Below are 14340 nucleotides of genomic sequence, written 5' to 3'. Positions count from 1 at the left end.
CTGCACGCTCACTACTTTACACTGTTCTACAAGCTGTACGCTCACTACTTACACTGTTCTACAAGCTGTACGCTCACTACTTTACACTGTTATACAAGCTGCACGCTCACTACTTTACACTGTTATACAAGCTGCACGCTCAACTTTACACTGTTACACAATGCCTGCTTTACACTGTTATACAAGCTGCACGCTCACTACTTTACACTGTTATACAAGCTGCACTGCTTTACACTGTTATACAAGCTGCACGCTCACTACTTTACACTGTTTACAAGCTGCACGCTCACTACTTTACGCTGTTCTACAAGCTGCACGCTCACTACTTTACGCTGTTCTACAAGCTGCACGCTCACTACTTTACGCTGTTCTACAAGCTGCACTGCTTTACACTGTTATACAAGCTGCACGCTCACTACTTACACTGTTATACAAGCTGCACGCTCACTACTTTACGCTGTTCTACAAGCTGCACGCTCACTACTTTACGCTGTTCTACAAGCTGCACTGCTTTACACTGTTATACAAGCTGCACGCTCACTACTTTACCCTGTTATACAAGCTGCACGCTCGCTACTTTACGCTGTTATACAAGCTGTACGCTAACTACTTTACGCTGTTCTACAAGCTGCACGCTCACTACTTTACGCTGTTCTACAAGCTGCACTACTTTACACTGTTATACAAGCTGCACGCTCACTACTTTACCCTGTTATACAAGCTGCACGCTCACTACTTTACACTGTTATACAAGCTGTACGCTCACTACTTTACGCTGTTCTACAAGCTGCACTACTTTACACTGTTATACAAGCTGCACGCTCACTACTTTACACTGTTATACAAGCTGCACGCTCTCTACTTTACACTGTTATACAAGCTGTACGCTCACTACTTTACGCTGTTCTACAAGCTGCACGCTCACTACTTTACACTGTTATACAAGCTGCACGCTCACTACTTTACGCTGTTCTACAAGCTGCACTGCTTTACACTGTTATACAAGCTGCACGCTCACTACTTTACACTGTTATACAAGCTGCACGCTCACTACTTTACGCTGTTCTACAAGCTGCACGCTCACTACTTTACACTGTTATACAAGCTGCACGCTCACTACTTTACGCTGTTCTACAAGCTGCACTGCTTTACACTGTTATACAAGCTGCACGCTCACTACTTTACACTGTTATACAAGCTGTACGCTCACTACTTTACACTGTTATACAAGCTGCACGCTCACTACTTTACACTGTTATACAAGCTGTACGCTCACTACTTTACGCTGTTCTACAAGCTGCACTGCTTACACTGTTATACAAGCTGCACGCTCACTACTTTACACTGTTACACAAGCTGCACTGCTTTACACTGTTATACAAGCTGCACGCTCACTACTTTACACTGTTATACAAGCTGCACTGCTTACACTGTTATACAAGCTGCACGCTCACTACTTTACACTGTTATAACAAGCTGCACGCTCACTACTTTACGCTGTTCTACAAGCTGCACGCTCACTACTTTACACTGTTATACACGGCTACGCTCACTACTTTACACTGTTATACAAGCTGCACGCTCACTACTTTACACTGTTATACAAGCTGTACGCTCACTACTTTACGCTGTTCTACAAGCTGCACTGCTTTACACTGTTATACAAGCTGCACGCTCACTACTTTACACTGTTATACAAGCTGCACGCTCACTACTTTACGCTGTTATTTACGCTGTTATACAAGCTGTACGCTCACTACTTTACACTGTACAAGCTGCACGCTCACTACTTTACACTGTACAAGCTGCACGCTCACTACTTTACACTGTTATACAAGCTGCACGCTCACTACTTACACTGTTATACAAGCTGCACGCTCACTACTTTACACTGTTATACAAGCTGCACGCTCACTACTTTACACTGTAGGAAAGTGTCATTTCTTCAGTGTTTCACATGAAAAGATAGAATCACATGTTTACAGAGATGTGAGGTTGGACTCACTTTGTGAGATGCTGTAAAATGTAGTTCAAACTAATTTAGATGGATGATGATTTCCTGTTTCCTGTCTAAACGTTGTTGGTTGTTGTTCACCTGAACATCTCACCTGTTCCACTGCTTCATGATCAATGAGGTCACTTCCTGTCTTCACTACAGGACAAAGAGTTTTATTTCAGACTGTTTCACACAAACACAAACATCACAGCGTGAAGGTAATCAATAGGTATATCAGGGTCTCTGTCCTGATGGGGGTCGGGGTCACCCGGATCCAGGAGTCAGATACAGTTTGTTGTAGGCCGATGAGTTCTCAGGAGAACCGATCACTTCTTCTCCTCCTTCCTCTCCTCGCTCCTCCTCTTCTTCACCTCCTTCAGTCCCTCCTGGATCTGGTCCACAGCCTCCTGGTCTCCGGCCTGCCGAGCCAGACTCAGAGCCTCCTGGTAGAGCCGCACTGAGTCCTCCAGCTGGCCTGAAGGACCACAGAGAACATCAGACCAGGTGAGACCAGATCAAACCAGGTCAAACCAGGTCAGACTAGGTGAGACCTGGTGAGACCAGGTGAGACCAGTCATGACCTCTCCTAACCTTTGTGCAGCAGAATGCCGGCCATGTTTCCCAGCAGCACGTGCTGGTCCGGGTGTCCGGCGGAGCGGCTCAGATCCACGGCCTGCTGGACCAGCGCCAGGGCGTCGTCATGGCGACCCTGCAGATCCAAGATGGTGGCCAGGTCGCTCATCAGCACCAGAGTCTGACAGGAGACACGATGAGGTCATCATTTTAGATCACCCGTGTGTCTACCTGGGGTGTGTCTCTACCTGGGGGGGTGTCTCTCTACCTGGGGGTGTCTCTCTCCCTGGCGGGGGGTGTCTCTACCTGGCGGGGGGTGTGTGTCTCCCTGGGGGTGTGTGTCTCTCCCTGGGGGTGTGTCTCTCCCTGGGGGTGTGTGTCTCTACCTGGGGGTGTCTCTCTCCCTGGGGGGGTGTCTCTCCCTGGGGGTGTGTGTCTCTACCTGGGGGTGTGTGTCTCTACCTGGGGGTGTCTCTCTCCCTGGGGTGTGTCTCTCCTGGGGGTGTGTCTCTACCTGGGGTGTGTGTCTCTACCTGGGGGGTGTCTCTCTCCCTGGGGGTGTGTCTCTACCTGGGGGGGGGGTGTCTCCCTGGGGGGTGTCTCTACCTGGGGGGGGGGGTGTCTCTCCCTGGGGGGGTGTCTCTCCCTGGGGGGTGTGTCTCTACCTGGGGGGGGGGTGTCTCCCTGGGGGGGTGTCTCTACCTGGGGGGGGGGGTCTCTCCCTGGGGGGTGTGTCTCTACCTGGGGGGGGTGTCTCCCTGGGGGGGTGTCTCTACCTGGGGGGGTGTCTCTCTCCCTGGGGGGTGTGTCTCTACCTGGGGGGGTGTCTCCCTGGGGGGTGTCTCTACCTGGGGGGGGGGGTGTCTCTCCCTGGGGGGGTGTCTCTCCCTGGGGGGTGTCTCCTGGGGGTGTGTCTCTACCTGGCGGGGTGTCTCCCTGGGGGGTGTCTCTCCCCCTGGGGGGGTGTCTCCTGGCGGGGTGTCTCCCTGGGGGGTGTCTCTCCCTGGGGGGGTGTCTCTACCTGGGGGTGTGTCTCTACCTGGGGGTGTGTCTCTCCCTGCTCCTGGCGGCAGATGTTCAGGGCGTTCTGGTAGTCCTGTCCGGCCTGCTTCAGGTGCAACGTTGAAGCTCGGTATCGAGCCCGCGAGTCCAAACACAGACCGAGCAGGAGGCGGGTCTCCTTCCTCAGATCTTCCTGCTCCTCTAAGACAACAACGACAACAACAACATGTCAGTCTCAGACGCTCTGACCTGCAGAGGATCAGGTTTCAGGTCTCATATCAGAGAAACACCTGAGCATCACTGCCCTGATGCCTCGGCTCACCTGTCCGCTCCTCTGCAGGGACCTCCTTCTGTTTCTCCAGTTTGGCCTCCAGGACTCCGTACAGAACCTGAACCCGTGCTCTGCAAGCTCCGCCCTCAACACACACACACACACACACACAGTCACTCCTCTGGCAGCTCAGAGGTCAGAGGTCAGAGGTCGAGAGCTGAACAGGTGAGTCTGGTTCTTACTTGCTCTGCTCGGCGTAGATGGTGGCGAGCTTCAGAGACATCTCGATGACAGCGTTGTCGTCCTGGAAACAGACAGGAAGTCAGCGAAGATTGAAACAGCTGACTGAAGACACACACACACACACACACACCTGTGGAGTTCCTCCCGACAGCATGAAGCTCATCGCCGCCTTGAAGAGTTTCTCTGCCTGAGAGGAGGAAGACGAAGAGACATGAAGAACACGTTAACCACACGTTGACATTAATTTCAGTTTTATTTATATAACACCAAATCACACACAGTTATCTCACAGCGCTTTTCATAAAGAGCAGGTCTAGACCGTACTCTGTGATGCTAAATATTAATAAGATGAGCCGTGATTGGGGGACTCACGTGCTCCAGCTGACCCTGAACGTAGGCCAGATTCGCCATCTGAGGAAACAAAGGGGTCAAAGGTCACACAGCAGCACCTGTGAACAGCTGCAGAGGTCAGAGGTCACTGTGAGCAGGCGTTTACCAGACTGTAGGTGTAGATGATGGCCTGGTGTTGTGGGTCTGATGAGCCAGAACCACGGCCTGATGGAGGAAACCAGAGGCGGCCTGCAGCTGCCCCCGATATATACTGAGCTGGGAGAGGACAGGGACACGTTACTACTGCAGTACTACTACTAATACTACTACAGTACTAATGCTGGTGCCTCTACAGTTACTGGTCTTAGTACCTTGGCCTTCTTCAGCAGCAGGATCATTTCATCCTCTTTCTGCTGGGCTTCATCTCGTTGGTCTTCATCAGTACTGCCGAACAGGGAAAAAGCTGATGGCGTGCACGCACACACACACACACACACACACACACACACACACACACACAGATAAAAAATAAGGAAGTCTTAAATCTGCAGATTTCTGACTGGAGTTTGGTGTAAAAGCATTAAAGTTGTAAAATAATAGATTATGCAAATGAGGGATAAAGAAGTGTTGCATGTTTTTGTGACTCTACGTACCGACTGCCGCCACAGCACTCTTCCTCTTCCTCCTCCTCCACTCTGTGAGCTCTGGAAAGTTGTACCAATGAACTCACAGCTGCTTACTTTTACCCAGCATGCCGAGCGCGTCCCCTGCACAGACTCCGGAGTCACAGCCGCCGCTCTGCAGCCTGATGGTTGGATTTGACATAATTATAATAAAAAAGAAAAGACAACGAGCCGTGAAACAGGTCAGTGAACGCAACATGGAGCCTGTAATACCAACAGCTGCCAGCAGGTGTCGCAGTTTGACCGCAACAAGCGCCTCAACTACGTCTTTAGTTCATATTATTTTATTATTATTATTATTATTAAGGGGTTTTTGTTTAATTTAATTCAGTTTCAGCACCGTATCTATCTAGAGAGAAGATAAAATAAAACTGGAATGATTACTGACAGATCTGCAGGTCGTCTCTGGACCTGTACCGGTCTGTGACCCAGTGCCCGGTTCGGGCGGAACCCGGACCTGCACGCGGGACTCACCTGCCGTCCAGGTGAGTCTGACACAAACTGACCTTCCAGCTGAGATCTGTCTCACGTTTCCTCCTGGACACCTGAACCTGAGACAGCGCGACGCACACAGCAGGCCGCCATCTTCACTGTTTACATCACGACGGAAGTCACGAGGTGTGACTCCTGACCTTCACAATAAAAGCAGCGGAAGTAAAACGTTTATTTAGACGCTTTAGATAAATGTTTCACAAAACCAAGATAGCGGATTAAGTCTGGATATCCCAGATATCCTGAGTGGGTTTTTCCCAGTCACTCCCTGTTCTCCTGTTTGTTTCACATGTTTTCCATCAGCCTGCATTAAAACAGCAGTTTGTGCTTCTTACTAAGGTTTCATCTTTGGAGGAGCGCGCACATGTAAAGGAAAATGATAAAGAAAAGGAAAAGTAACTCGGGCACAGTAATAAGAAAGTGTGAGAGGCTAAAAATATCACAGCTCTTAAGTGACAGAACTGTGATGTTAGATCGTGCCTGAAAAATGAAATGTAGGCACACGCGCACTTTACAGGAGCTATAAATCATTTTCATTAGCTTTCATAATTGTATAAAACTCCCAAATTCCAGGCCCACTTCAGTACGGAGGCTATAATGTGCCGAGTCTTCATGAAACAACAGGGAGGGATGTTTTTCCTCCCTGGGATCATCTGCTGGGAGAGAAAACAATGATTAATACATCGTGCTACAGTCACGTGTGCTTTGCAGTGATCGCCTCTCTTTCCTCAGTGCTTCTTTTTAAATCCACATCTACTCCTGTTTTTATTTAGTTAATTTGTTCAAGTGTGTGCAGTTCAGACATCAGTTTGTAAAAGACATTCATTAGCACAGCAGGAAGTGTTGACCTGATAGACTGGCTGTCAGACTGCAGGACTGCAGCCTCAAGTTAAAAACATCATACAGTATTTTCATTGTTGCTGGTTCCTGCATTATATTATTATATTTTGAATTATCACCTGCCAGCTGAATTTTGTGTTTCTTTTTATATGAAATAGACATTTCCACCACAAACTGGTGCAGAATATTTCTCCAGAAATCAGAAAATTAAGTGTTTAATGTTCAAAACCATCTGACAGTCCTCCCACTCATGTTTCCAACAGTTACTTTTCTATCTGTATATGTACACATATATACACACAATACCATGAGGAAAAGAAACACTTTATATACTGCTGCTCTATAAATACAATTTAATTGAATAGACAGCAGATGTTGATCAGTGGTTGTAATTATTTGCTGAGTGACACATTAAGGTCCACTGCTCCCTTCATGGTAACGTTATAATTATGAGCTACTTACTCATCAAGTCGTCTCTCTGTTTTAATAATGTCTCGTGTTTCTTTCTTTACTTATTCTTAATATATGTGCATTTTTCATCATAAACCTTCTTTACACACGGTGAGTAACGGCCAATAAAGTACGCCGCACACGACGTTCATGGCTCTCAGCATCAGTGAATCTGTGATCGACCGCGTGGTCTCTGATCTGAATTACTTCCCCCTCCTCAGCTGGTTTGGCCTTTATGAAGCCAGGACGCTCTGATCACAGCAGGTCCAGCCTGGCTTTATCTCTTATCCTGGATTTCTAAATTCTGCTTGTGAAACAGGCCTCAGGTCTCGGCGTGGCCCCGTTCCTTACTTTGGTTTCTATCCTCCCGCCCAGAAATACTTTGACTTTACTTTATACTCTTCATACGAACGTGGATTTTCTTCCAGACTTCCCCAAAGACACTAAAGGTCTGTGAAACCAAAGTCTATACACCGTGTGTTTTATTAGTTTTCTCCTTGTCGTCTTTGTAAATAAGACGTTAAAATGGCCGTTTATCCTCCAGATGATGGACAGACTGAGGACACTTTGTTCTGTACAGTGTTTTTATTGATAAACACAACGTGACCATGAGTTCACAGGTTTGATTTCACTGCAGAGCTCCTGGAACCAAAAACCATCACAAAGAATGTCGACGTGAGACCAGAGGACCGGGTCGCTCGCAGGTCCAACGGGTCCTTACAGCTGCGTCCGCCGACAGGTCGCATCTTAGTTTAAATGTGGCGCAGATCAGACCGAAGCGTCACACGCAGCACGCTGTCGTACGGAGGTAAACACGCACCCGGCGGGGGATTTCAGGTGGAGGAAAGAATCTGGGAGCAGGTGACGGCGAGGACGAGCAGAAACATCCTGGCGTCGTCGCTCACCGCCGCTCCGTGAACTCCGATCAACCCGACTGGATCTGATCCGGACCTCTTATTCAAAACACGACCTCAGTCTGGACGCCAGATAGTCTTATTTTGTGTTCAACAACCTTGCCTCTGATTGGTTAGTGCTCCGCGTGGCGTGCACGCTACCTGTCAGGTGGAAAGAGAGTTGTGGGCCGATACTCGCTGTACAGAACCAGAAATGAGACGGACAGAAAGTTGCGAGCGTTTGTCATAAATCCGGAGACATGTGACCCAGGAGGGTTAGCGGGTAGGAGCTAACGGGGGCGAACCTCTGCGGCTACACGTTTGTGACAGCGTGCTGCGCGTGACGTCACTTTCAGGCTGTGACGGTCATTCAGGCGCGCAGAGTGAACGCAGCGTCAGTGTTAGAGACTTCCTGTCGCTGCCTCTTTGATCGTCAGGACGATAACGAGTCCTTCGTGGTCAAAAAGCTACAGACGTCCTGCTGATTCAGTCGTCACGCTCTTTGTAACACCTGCCGGCCAATCAGGTCAATACGTTCCAGATCTATGACACGTGGCGCTCTGAGGTCAGAGGTGAGCCGCTGGACCGTAACGCCACCAAACCTGAAGTGCTTCACGTGTTTGTTTTAACACCGACTTTAAACCTCCCGGCGCTCTTCTTCTTCTGTGGTGTTTCTGCCTGCAGCTTCAGAACTTCTTAGTGTTTGTTCTCTTTTACATAAAAGCAGAGCGGAGAGGAGCAGGAGGAGGAGCAGGAGGAGGAGCAGGAGGAGGAGTTTAAATCATTTCTATAACAGAACACAACAAAACCATGAAGAAGTGATCACAAAACAAAGTTTCTGTAAAGCAGCTTCAAAAACCCGAAACCGACAGAAAATCATGTCATCGTTAGCTGAGCACCAAACCTTTCTGACACTGTGGCCCCCAGCAGCACGACTGTGGCCCCAGCAGCACGACTGTGGCCCCCAGCAGCACGACTGTGGCCCCGCAGCACGAGCTGCAGCTGTTAGCAGTCAGCTCTCACTGAGACTCTGCAGGGACGTTCTGCAGCGTCTCTCTGGGTTCTGACTTAGTTCTGGACCCTCAGAGGGCCTGATGAAGATTCAACACGTGTTCAGCGCCCCCTGCGGACGCCCGACAGTAACTACCCTCCTGCATGCACCCTGCAGCGTCTGCGCTTCGCCTCTCGGGCCGACCCCGCCGTGGCCCCGCTCACTCGGCCGGCTGGTGGTCGGTGAACCTCTTCAGGTGGTAGCGCAGCACTCCTTTGGTCTTGAAGGTCTTGCCGCAGCTGCAGGCGTGCGGCCGCTCGCCCGTGTGGTCGCTGGTGGACCCGCAGCAGCGAGCTGGTGAAGAAGAACTCCCCGCAGGTGATGCAGTAGTGGCTCTTCTCGCCGGTGTGTTTGGACCTCTGGTGGCTCAGCAGCGAGCCCGACGTGATGAAGCTCTGGCCGCACTCCCGGCAGCTGAAGGGGCGCTCGCCGGTGTGGATCCTCTCGTGGGCCCTCCAGGAGTTGTGGTAGGAGAAGGACTTCTCGCAGTAGGAGCACTGGTACAGCTTCTCCTTGGTGTGGCTCAGCGGTGCATCTTCAGGTAGTGGGCGATGGTGAAGCTCTTCCCGCAGTCGTCGCAGGTGAACGGCTTCTCGCCCACGTGGAACAGCGTGATGTGGGACCTCAGGTGGGACGACTGGGTGAACCTCTTCCGCAGGTGGTGCACAGGAAGGGCCGCTCCCCGGTGTGGGTGACCATGTGAGACTTGAGGTGGGCGACTGGGTGAACCTCTTGCCGCACTCGGTGCACTTGTAGGGCTTCAGGCCCGTGTGGGTGCGGTTGTGCAGCTTCAGGCCCTGCAGGCTGGAGAAGCACTTGCCGCACTCGGTGCAGTGGTAGTCCCTCAGGTCCTCGTGGGTCCTCTGGTGGCACCGCAGGCCGCTCAGCAGCTTGAAGCCTTTGCCGCAGGTGGGGCACTTGTGGGGCTTCCTGTTGGAGTGGGTCACCTGGTGCAGCTTCAGACTCTGGGGGTTGCTGAAGGTCTTCTTGCACTTCAGGCAGGGCAGCAGCTTCTGGCTCTTGTGGGACTTGCGGTGGAAGTTGAAGCCCTGGTAGGAGACGAACATCTTGTCGCAGACTTTGCAGTGGTAGCACTTCTCCCCCTCGTGCACCTCCAGGTGCTCGGTGAGCTCGTCCTGCTCGCTGAAGCCGTCCCGCAGAACCAGCACTTGAAGGGTTTGGTCCCCGAGTGCGTCCGGTGGTGGGTTTTCCAGTCCCTTCAGGGCGAAGGTCTTCTCGCAGTAGGAGCACCGGTAGGGCTCCTTGCGGTCGTGGATCTGCTGGTGCACCACGAGGCTCATCAGGGTCGGGTAGGCTTCCCGCACTGCCAGCACTGGTTGGGTTCCTGTCCCCGGTGGGTTCTCCGGTGAGCCTCCAGGTGAGACCTTTGTAGAACCCTCTCTGACACTCGGAGCAGTACACCATCTTTCTGCCGGTGTTGGTCGCGTGGATCTGCCTCTGGTGGCAGAGCTGAGGGGCTCGTCTGTAGGGGTCAGAGGTCAGAGGTCAGAAACCCAGAGTTCTCTAAATCAAAAGGTCGCAAATATATCTCTCAAGAGACAGGAAGTCCCGCCCATCCAGCAACGCCCTGCAGTCGGTCAGTTTGACGACGCTTCTTGAGGACCGGATACGACTGGATCTCCACCGCCGTCCGGCTCCAGTTTGATCCGGACGTCTCAGCTGCGTCCTGAAAAACAAGCAGACGGTCAACGGGTCGTCCGCTGAACTCCAAAGAGCTCATCGCTAATATAACGCTGCGGCGAATCATCCATCAGCGGCAGAATATTAAAGTCATCGATCAGGATTCCCGCTTCGGAAATCTGAGGATTTCCTGGTTTCTTTGCTCGTCTGTGACGGTGACCTGAAAATCTTGGCGTTTGAGAACGCCACGTTGGCGTTTGAGGACGCCACGTTGGCGTTTGAGGACGCCACGTTGGGGTTTGAGGACGCCACGTTGGGTTTGAGGACGCCACGTTGGGGTTTGGGCCACTAATGTTTTCTTGGTCACACCGAACATTTCACAGGACGGTTTTCTCTATCAGTGTGCGTTTCTCCAAAACTCACTGGTGGAAGAAGGTGAATAAAAGTAAAACGGTGCATTTACTGTTGGCTACGGACCAATCACAGCGCAGGCAGCCCGCGTCTCTGTGACGTGTAGTCGGGCTACAGCGTTGGCGTGCAGCAGTCTGTTTATGTTAGTGCTGCTGCAGGTTTCCATCAGAATAAAGTGCTGAAGCTGCTGGAGACGCACCAGTGAACCAGTGAAACCAGCGCAGGGGTCAGACTGGGCTGCAGAATAACGCCACACGTCCGTGTTTGTTTAATCATCAGGTGATCAGCTGCTGATCCACACGTCTGCCAATCTATCTGGTTATTTTGCCTCCTAAGTTGCTGGTGGAAAGTCCGACTATGTTTTGAACGGGTAACGGCGGTGCGGGTGCGGAGTGGCGTGGAAGAGGATTACGGTAGTAATCTTACTCATTACCTTGACAGCAACGCTGCTCTGCACGATTGCTCTAAAGTTGCTCCGCGTATCATCAGCTTAAGAGTTCAGATCAACCTGATAAAGAAAGTTTCTCCCTGAGCCCGACCAGAGTGGAGCCGCTGGGATTTTTCCTGATTGAACTTTTAAATAACTAGATCGTTTCAACGTGTTGAAATCATCTCAAACAGAAACAGAAGCTAATAACTGATCCAGAGTCAGCAGCTGCAGTCTGAACAGGTCAGAATGAGCCGCAGCTGCATCCTGCTGCACTTTAATGACCAGGAGGCAGAAACCGTAACAACATTTTACAGAGTACTGGTGAAGTATTAGTACTATGACTGAAGTAAGGGATCTGAGTGCGAGTGTCAGGAACCAGGACCGCAGGCCTCCACACCAGCCCTCAGCAGGGACACAACCCCAACCGAACTCCATTCAGAATCCGGTCACTTACAGTCTGTCCAGAGACATGCGGCAGATTACCTTCCAGCCCCGTGACTAAAACCAGTTCTTTGGTCCGGCTCGTTCAAACCGAGCCCTGCTTCAGTCCTCACGGTCCGGCAGGCACCAACAGATCCAACTGGATCAGGGTTCTGTTGGTGCCGAACGAACCGGAGGCGGTAAAAACACCTTCAGTCATGTTCGGGTCCGGCGGGGGGGACGTGTGGACCCGGAGCAGCGGGAGGATCTTTTCTGTGCCGGTTTCTAAATGGAGTTCGGCGGCGGGCTGCGGGTTAGCTGCGTTAGCTTAGCGCCGCTAACGGCCCCGGTGTGGAGCTCTCCGGGCGGAGAGAGGAACGGCGGGCGCGCGCTGCGTTTACCGGTGAAGCCGTGTCGGTGTCCATCCCGCCGGTTCCGCTGCTGGATCAACGTGTGTCCGTTAATAACCGGACCGCTGGTCCCGAGAGCGAACAGCTTCTTCTTCTGCGGCTGCTGCAGCCGCGCTTTCTTCTTCTGTGTTTAATGTTGGTCACAGCTGCACCAGCGCCACCTACCGAAGAGCAGCAGCGCCGTCCCGGTTACAGTGAAGGGGGCCGCTGCCCTACAGATCCAGGACTAAGGTCTCAGCACTCTTTTAGGGCCCGAGCACGACCGTGTGAGGTCCCTATTGAATTTGCTCGGATTATTTTTTATTTTTTATTTTTTTATTTTTTCTGCAAAGTAGGCTCAACTGATGGCCTAAACATTCTCGAAAACTCACCAATTTGCAAACATCTCAGAACCGGTGAAAAATTTCGTATTCTACAAGTTTCGCACATGGGCGTTGCAAAATGACTCGCTAGCGCCACCTAGAAAATTGGAAAAAATTAGCCCCTCGTTCACGTTCAACCTACATGTACGAATTTTCTGGGGACATGTATCGTATCAAGACACACAAAAAAGCCTCAAGAACCCATAGCCTAAAGTCAACAGGAAGTCGGCCATTTTGAATTTTACGGCCATTTTTGGATGATTTACACTTCGTACTTTAACGAACTCCTCCTAGGGATTTTGTCGGATCGACGTCAAATTTCTGCTGTGCCTTCTAAAGGCATTGAAGATGAAAAGTTGTGCTATTTGCGAGTTTTCGTCAATGGGCGTGTCCGTGGCGTTGATGATTCGCTATGAAACAGGAAGTTGTTGTAACTTTAGTGTACATGCTCACATCTGGACCAAACTGTACATGTAGGATGAGAGTCCCGCCTGAACACATGTACATGCCGACATTCACCCACAGTCATAGCGCCACCTGCTGGCAACAGAAAGTGACCTTTAACGAAGCAGCCCCCGCCGCACGTTTCACCTACGTGCACGAATTTCTGTGGTACGTGTATCTTGTCCACGCACAAAAAAGTCTCTTGGAGCCATAGCCTAAACCCAACAGGAAGTCGGCCATTTTGAATTTACGTCAAATTTTGGATGATTTACACACTTCGTACTTTAACGAACTCCTCCTAGGGATTTAGTCCGACCGACCTCAAATTTTGCTGTGCCTTCTAAAGGCATTGAAGATGAAAAGTTGTGCTATTTGCAAGTTTTCGTCAATGGGCGTGTCCGTGGCGTGGCGTCAAAGATCAGCTCTTCGCCATGACACGGAAGTTGTCGTAACTTCAGTGTACATGCTCACATCTGGACCAAACTGTACATGTAGGATGAGAGTCCCGCCCTGAACACATGTACATGCTGACATTCACAGACAGTCATAGCGCCACCTGCTGGCAACAGGAAGTGACTTTTAACGAAGCAGCCCCCGCCGCACGTTTTACCTACGTGCACGAATTTTGTGACGTGTATCTTGTCCAGACGCACAAAAAAGCCTCTTGGAGCGATGCCCTAAAATCAACAGGAAGTCGGCCATTTTGAATTTTACGTCAAATTTTGGATGATTTACACACTTCGTACTTTAACGAACTCCTCCTAGGGATTTAGTCCGACCGACCTCAAATTTTGCTGTGCCTTCTAAAGGCATTGAAGATGAAAAGTTGTGCTATTTGCAAGTTTTCGTCATGGGCGTGTCCGTGGCGTGGCGTCAAAGATCAGCTCTTCGCCATGACACGGAAGTTGTCGTAACTTCAGTGTACATGCTCACATCTGGACCAAACTGTACATGTAGGATGAGAGTCCCGCCCTGAACACATGTACATGCTGACATTCACAGACAGTCATAGCGCCACCTGCTGGCAACAGGAAGGACTTTTAACGAAGCAGCCCCCGCCGCACTTTCACCTACGTGCACGAATTTCTGTGGTACATGTATCTTGTCCAGACGCACAAAAAAGCCTCTTGAGCGATGCCCTAAAATCAACAGGAAGTCGGCCATTTTGAATTTACGTCAAATTTTGGATGATTTACACACTTCGTACTTTAACGAACTCCTCCTAGGGATTTAGTCCGACCGACTTCAAATTTGTGCTGTGCCTTCTAAAGGCATTGAAGATGAAAAGTTGTGCTATTTGCGAGTTTTCGTCAATGGGTGTGTCCGTGGCGTGGCGTCAGAGATCAAGTCTTCGCCATGACACAGGAAGTTGTTGTAACTTCAGTGTACATGCTCACA

The 14340-nt window shown here is 50.6% G+C and overlaps 2 protein-coding genes across 2 annotated transcripts; both read right to left on the bottom strand.

The window, feature by feature from the left end:
- Nucleotides 1–2148: 2148 nt before the first annotated feature.
- Nucleotides 2149–5683, bottom strand: LOC119894585 (tetratricopeptide repeat protein 19, mitochondrial-like). Its single transcript, XM_038707257.1, is given in 14 exon segments — nucleotides 2149–2471; nucleotides 2588–2750; nucleotides 3609–3772; nucleotides 3894–3947; nucleotides 3950–3987; nucleotides 4085–4146; nucleotides 4216–4272; nucleotides 4458–4496; nucleotides 4582–4610; nucleotides 4613–4691; nucleotides 4787–4878; nucleotides 5069–5119; nucleotides 5162–5220; nucleotides 5628–5683. Coding segments are annotated over 14 exon segments (1092 nt in total). The 3' UTR covers nucleotides 2149–2322.
- Nucleotides 5684–8916: 3233 nt separating this feature from the next.
- LOC119894584 (zinc finger protein 782-like) lies at nucleotides 8917–10565 on the bottom strand. Its single transcript, XM_038707255.1, has 2 exons — nucleotides 10433–10565; nucleotides 8917–10307 (listed from the first exon to the last, which is right to left on the bottom strand). Exons 1-2 carry the CDS (start codon nucleotides 10563–10565, stop codon nucleotides 8917–8919), a joined length of 1524 nt encoding a protein of 507 aa, XP_038563183.1.
- Between the last annotated feature and the right edge of the window lie 3775 nt (nucleotides 10566–14340).

The sequence above is a fragment of the Micropterus salmoides genome, unplaced genomic scaffold (assembly GCF_014851395.1).
Source record: "Micropterus salmoides isolate LMB-PRFRI ecotype aquatic unplaced genomic scaffold, ASM1485139v1 Ms_hic_scaffold_800, whole genome shotgun sequence".
NCBI classification, from domain to species: domain Eukaryota; kingdom Metazoa; phylum Chordata; class Actinopteri; order Centrarchiformes; family Centrarchidae; genus Micropterus; species Micropterus salmoides.
Note: the sequence above shows the minus strand (reverse complement) of the source record. Positions and strands in the feature narration are given on the sequence as shown.

What these genes read in the sequence shown, in the direction of transcription:
- LOC119894584 (XM_038707255.1), bottom strand. Translation starts at nt 10,565, where the DNA reads ATGAGCTCTTTGGAGTTCAGCGGACGACCCGTTGACCGTCTGCTTGTT. An exon ending in TCCGGTCCTCAAGAAGCGTC is followed by an intron (nt 10,308 to 10,432) that starts GTCAAACTGACC and finishes TGACCCCTACAG; the next exon opens with ACGAGCCCCTCAGCTCTGCC.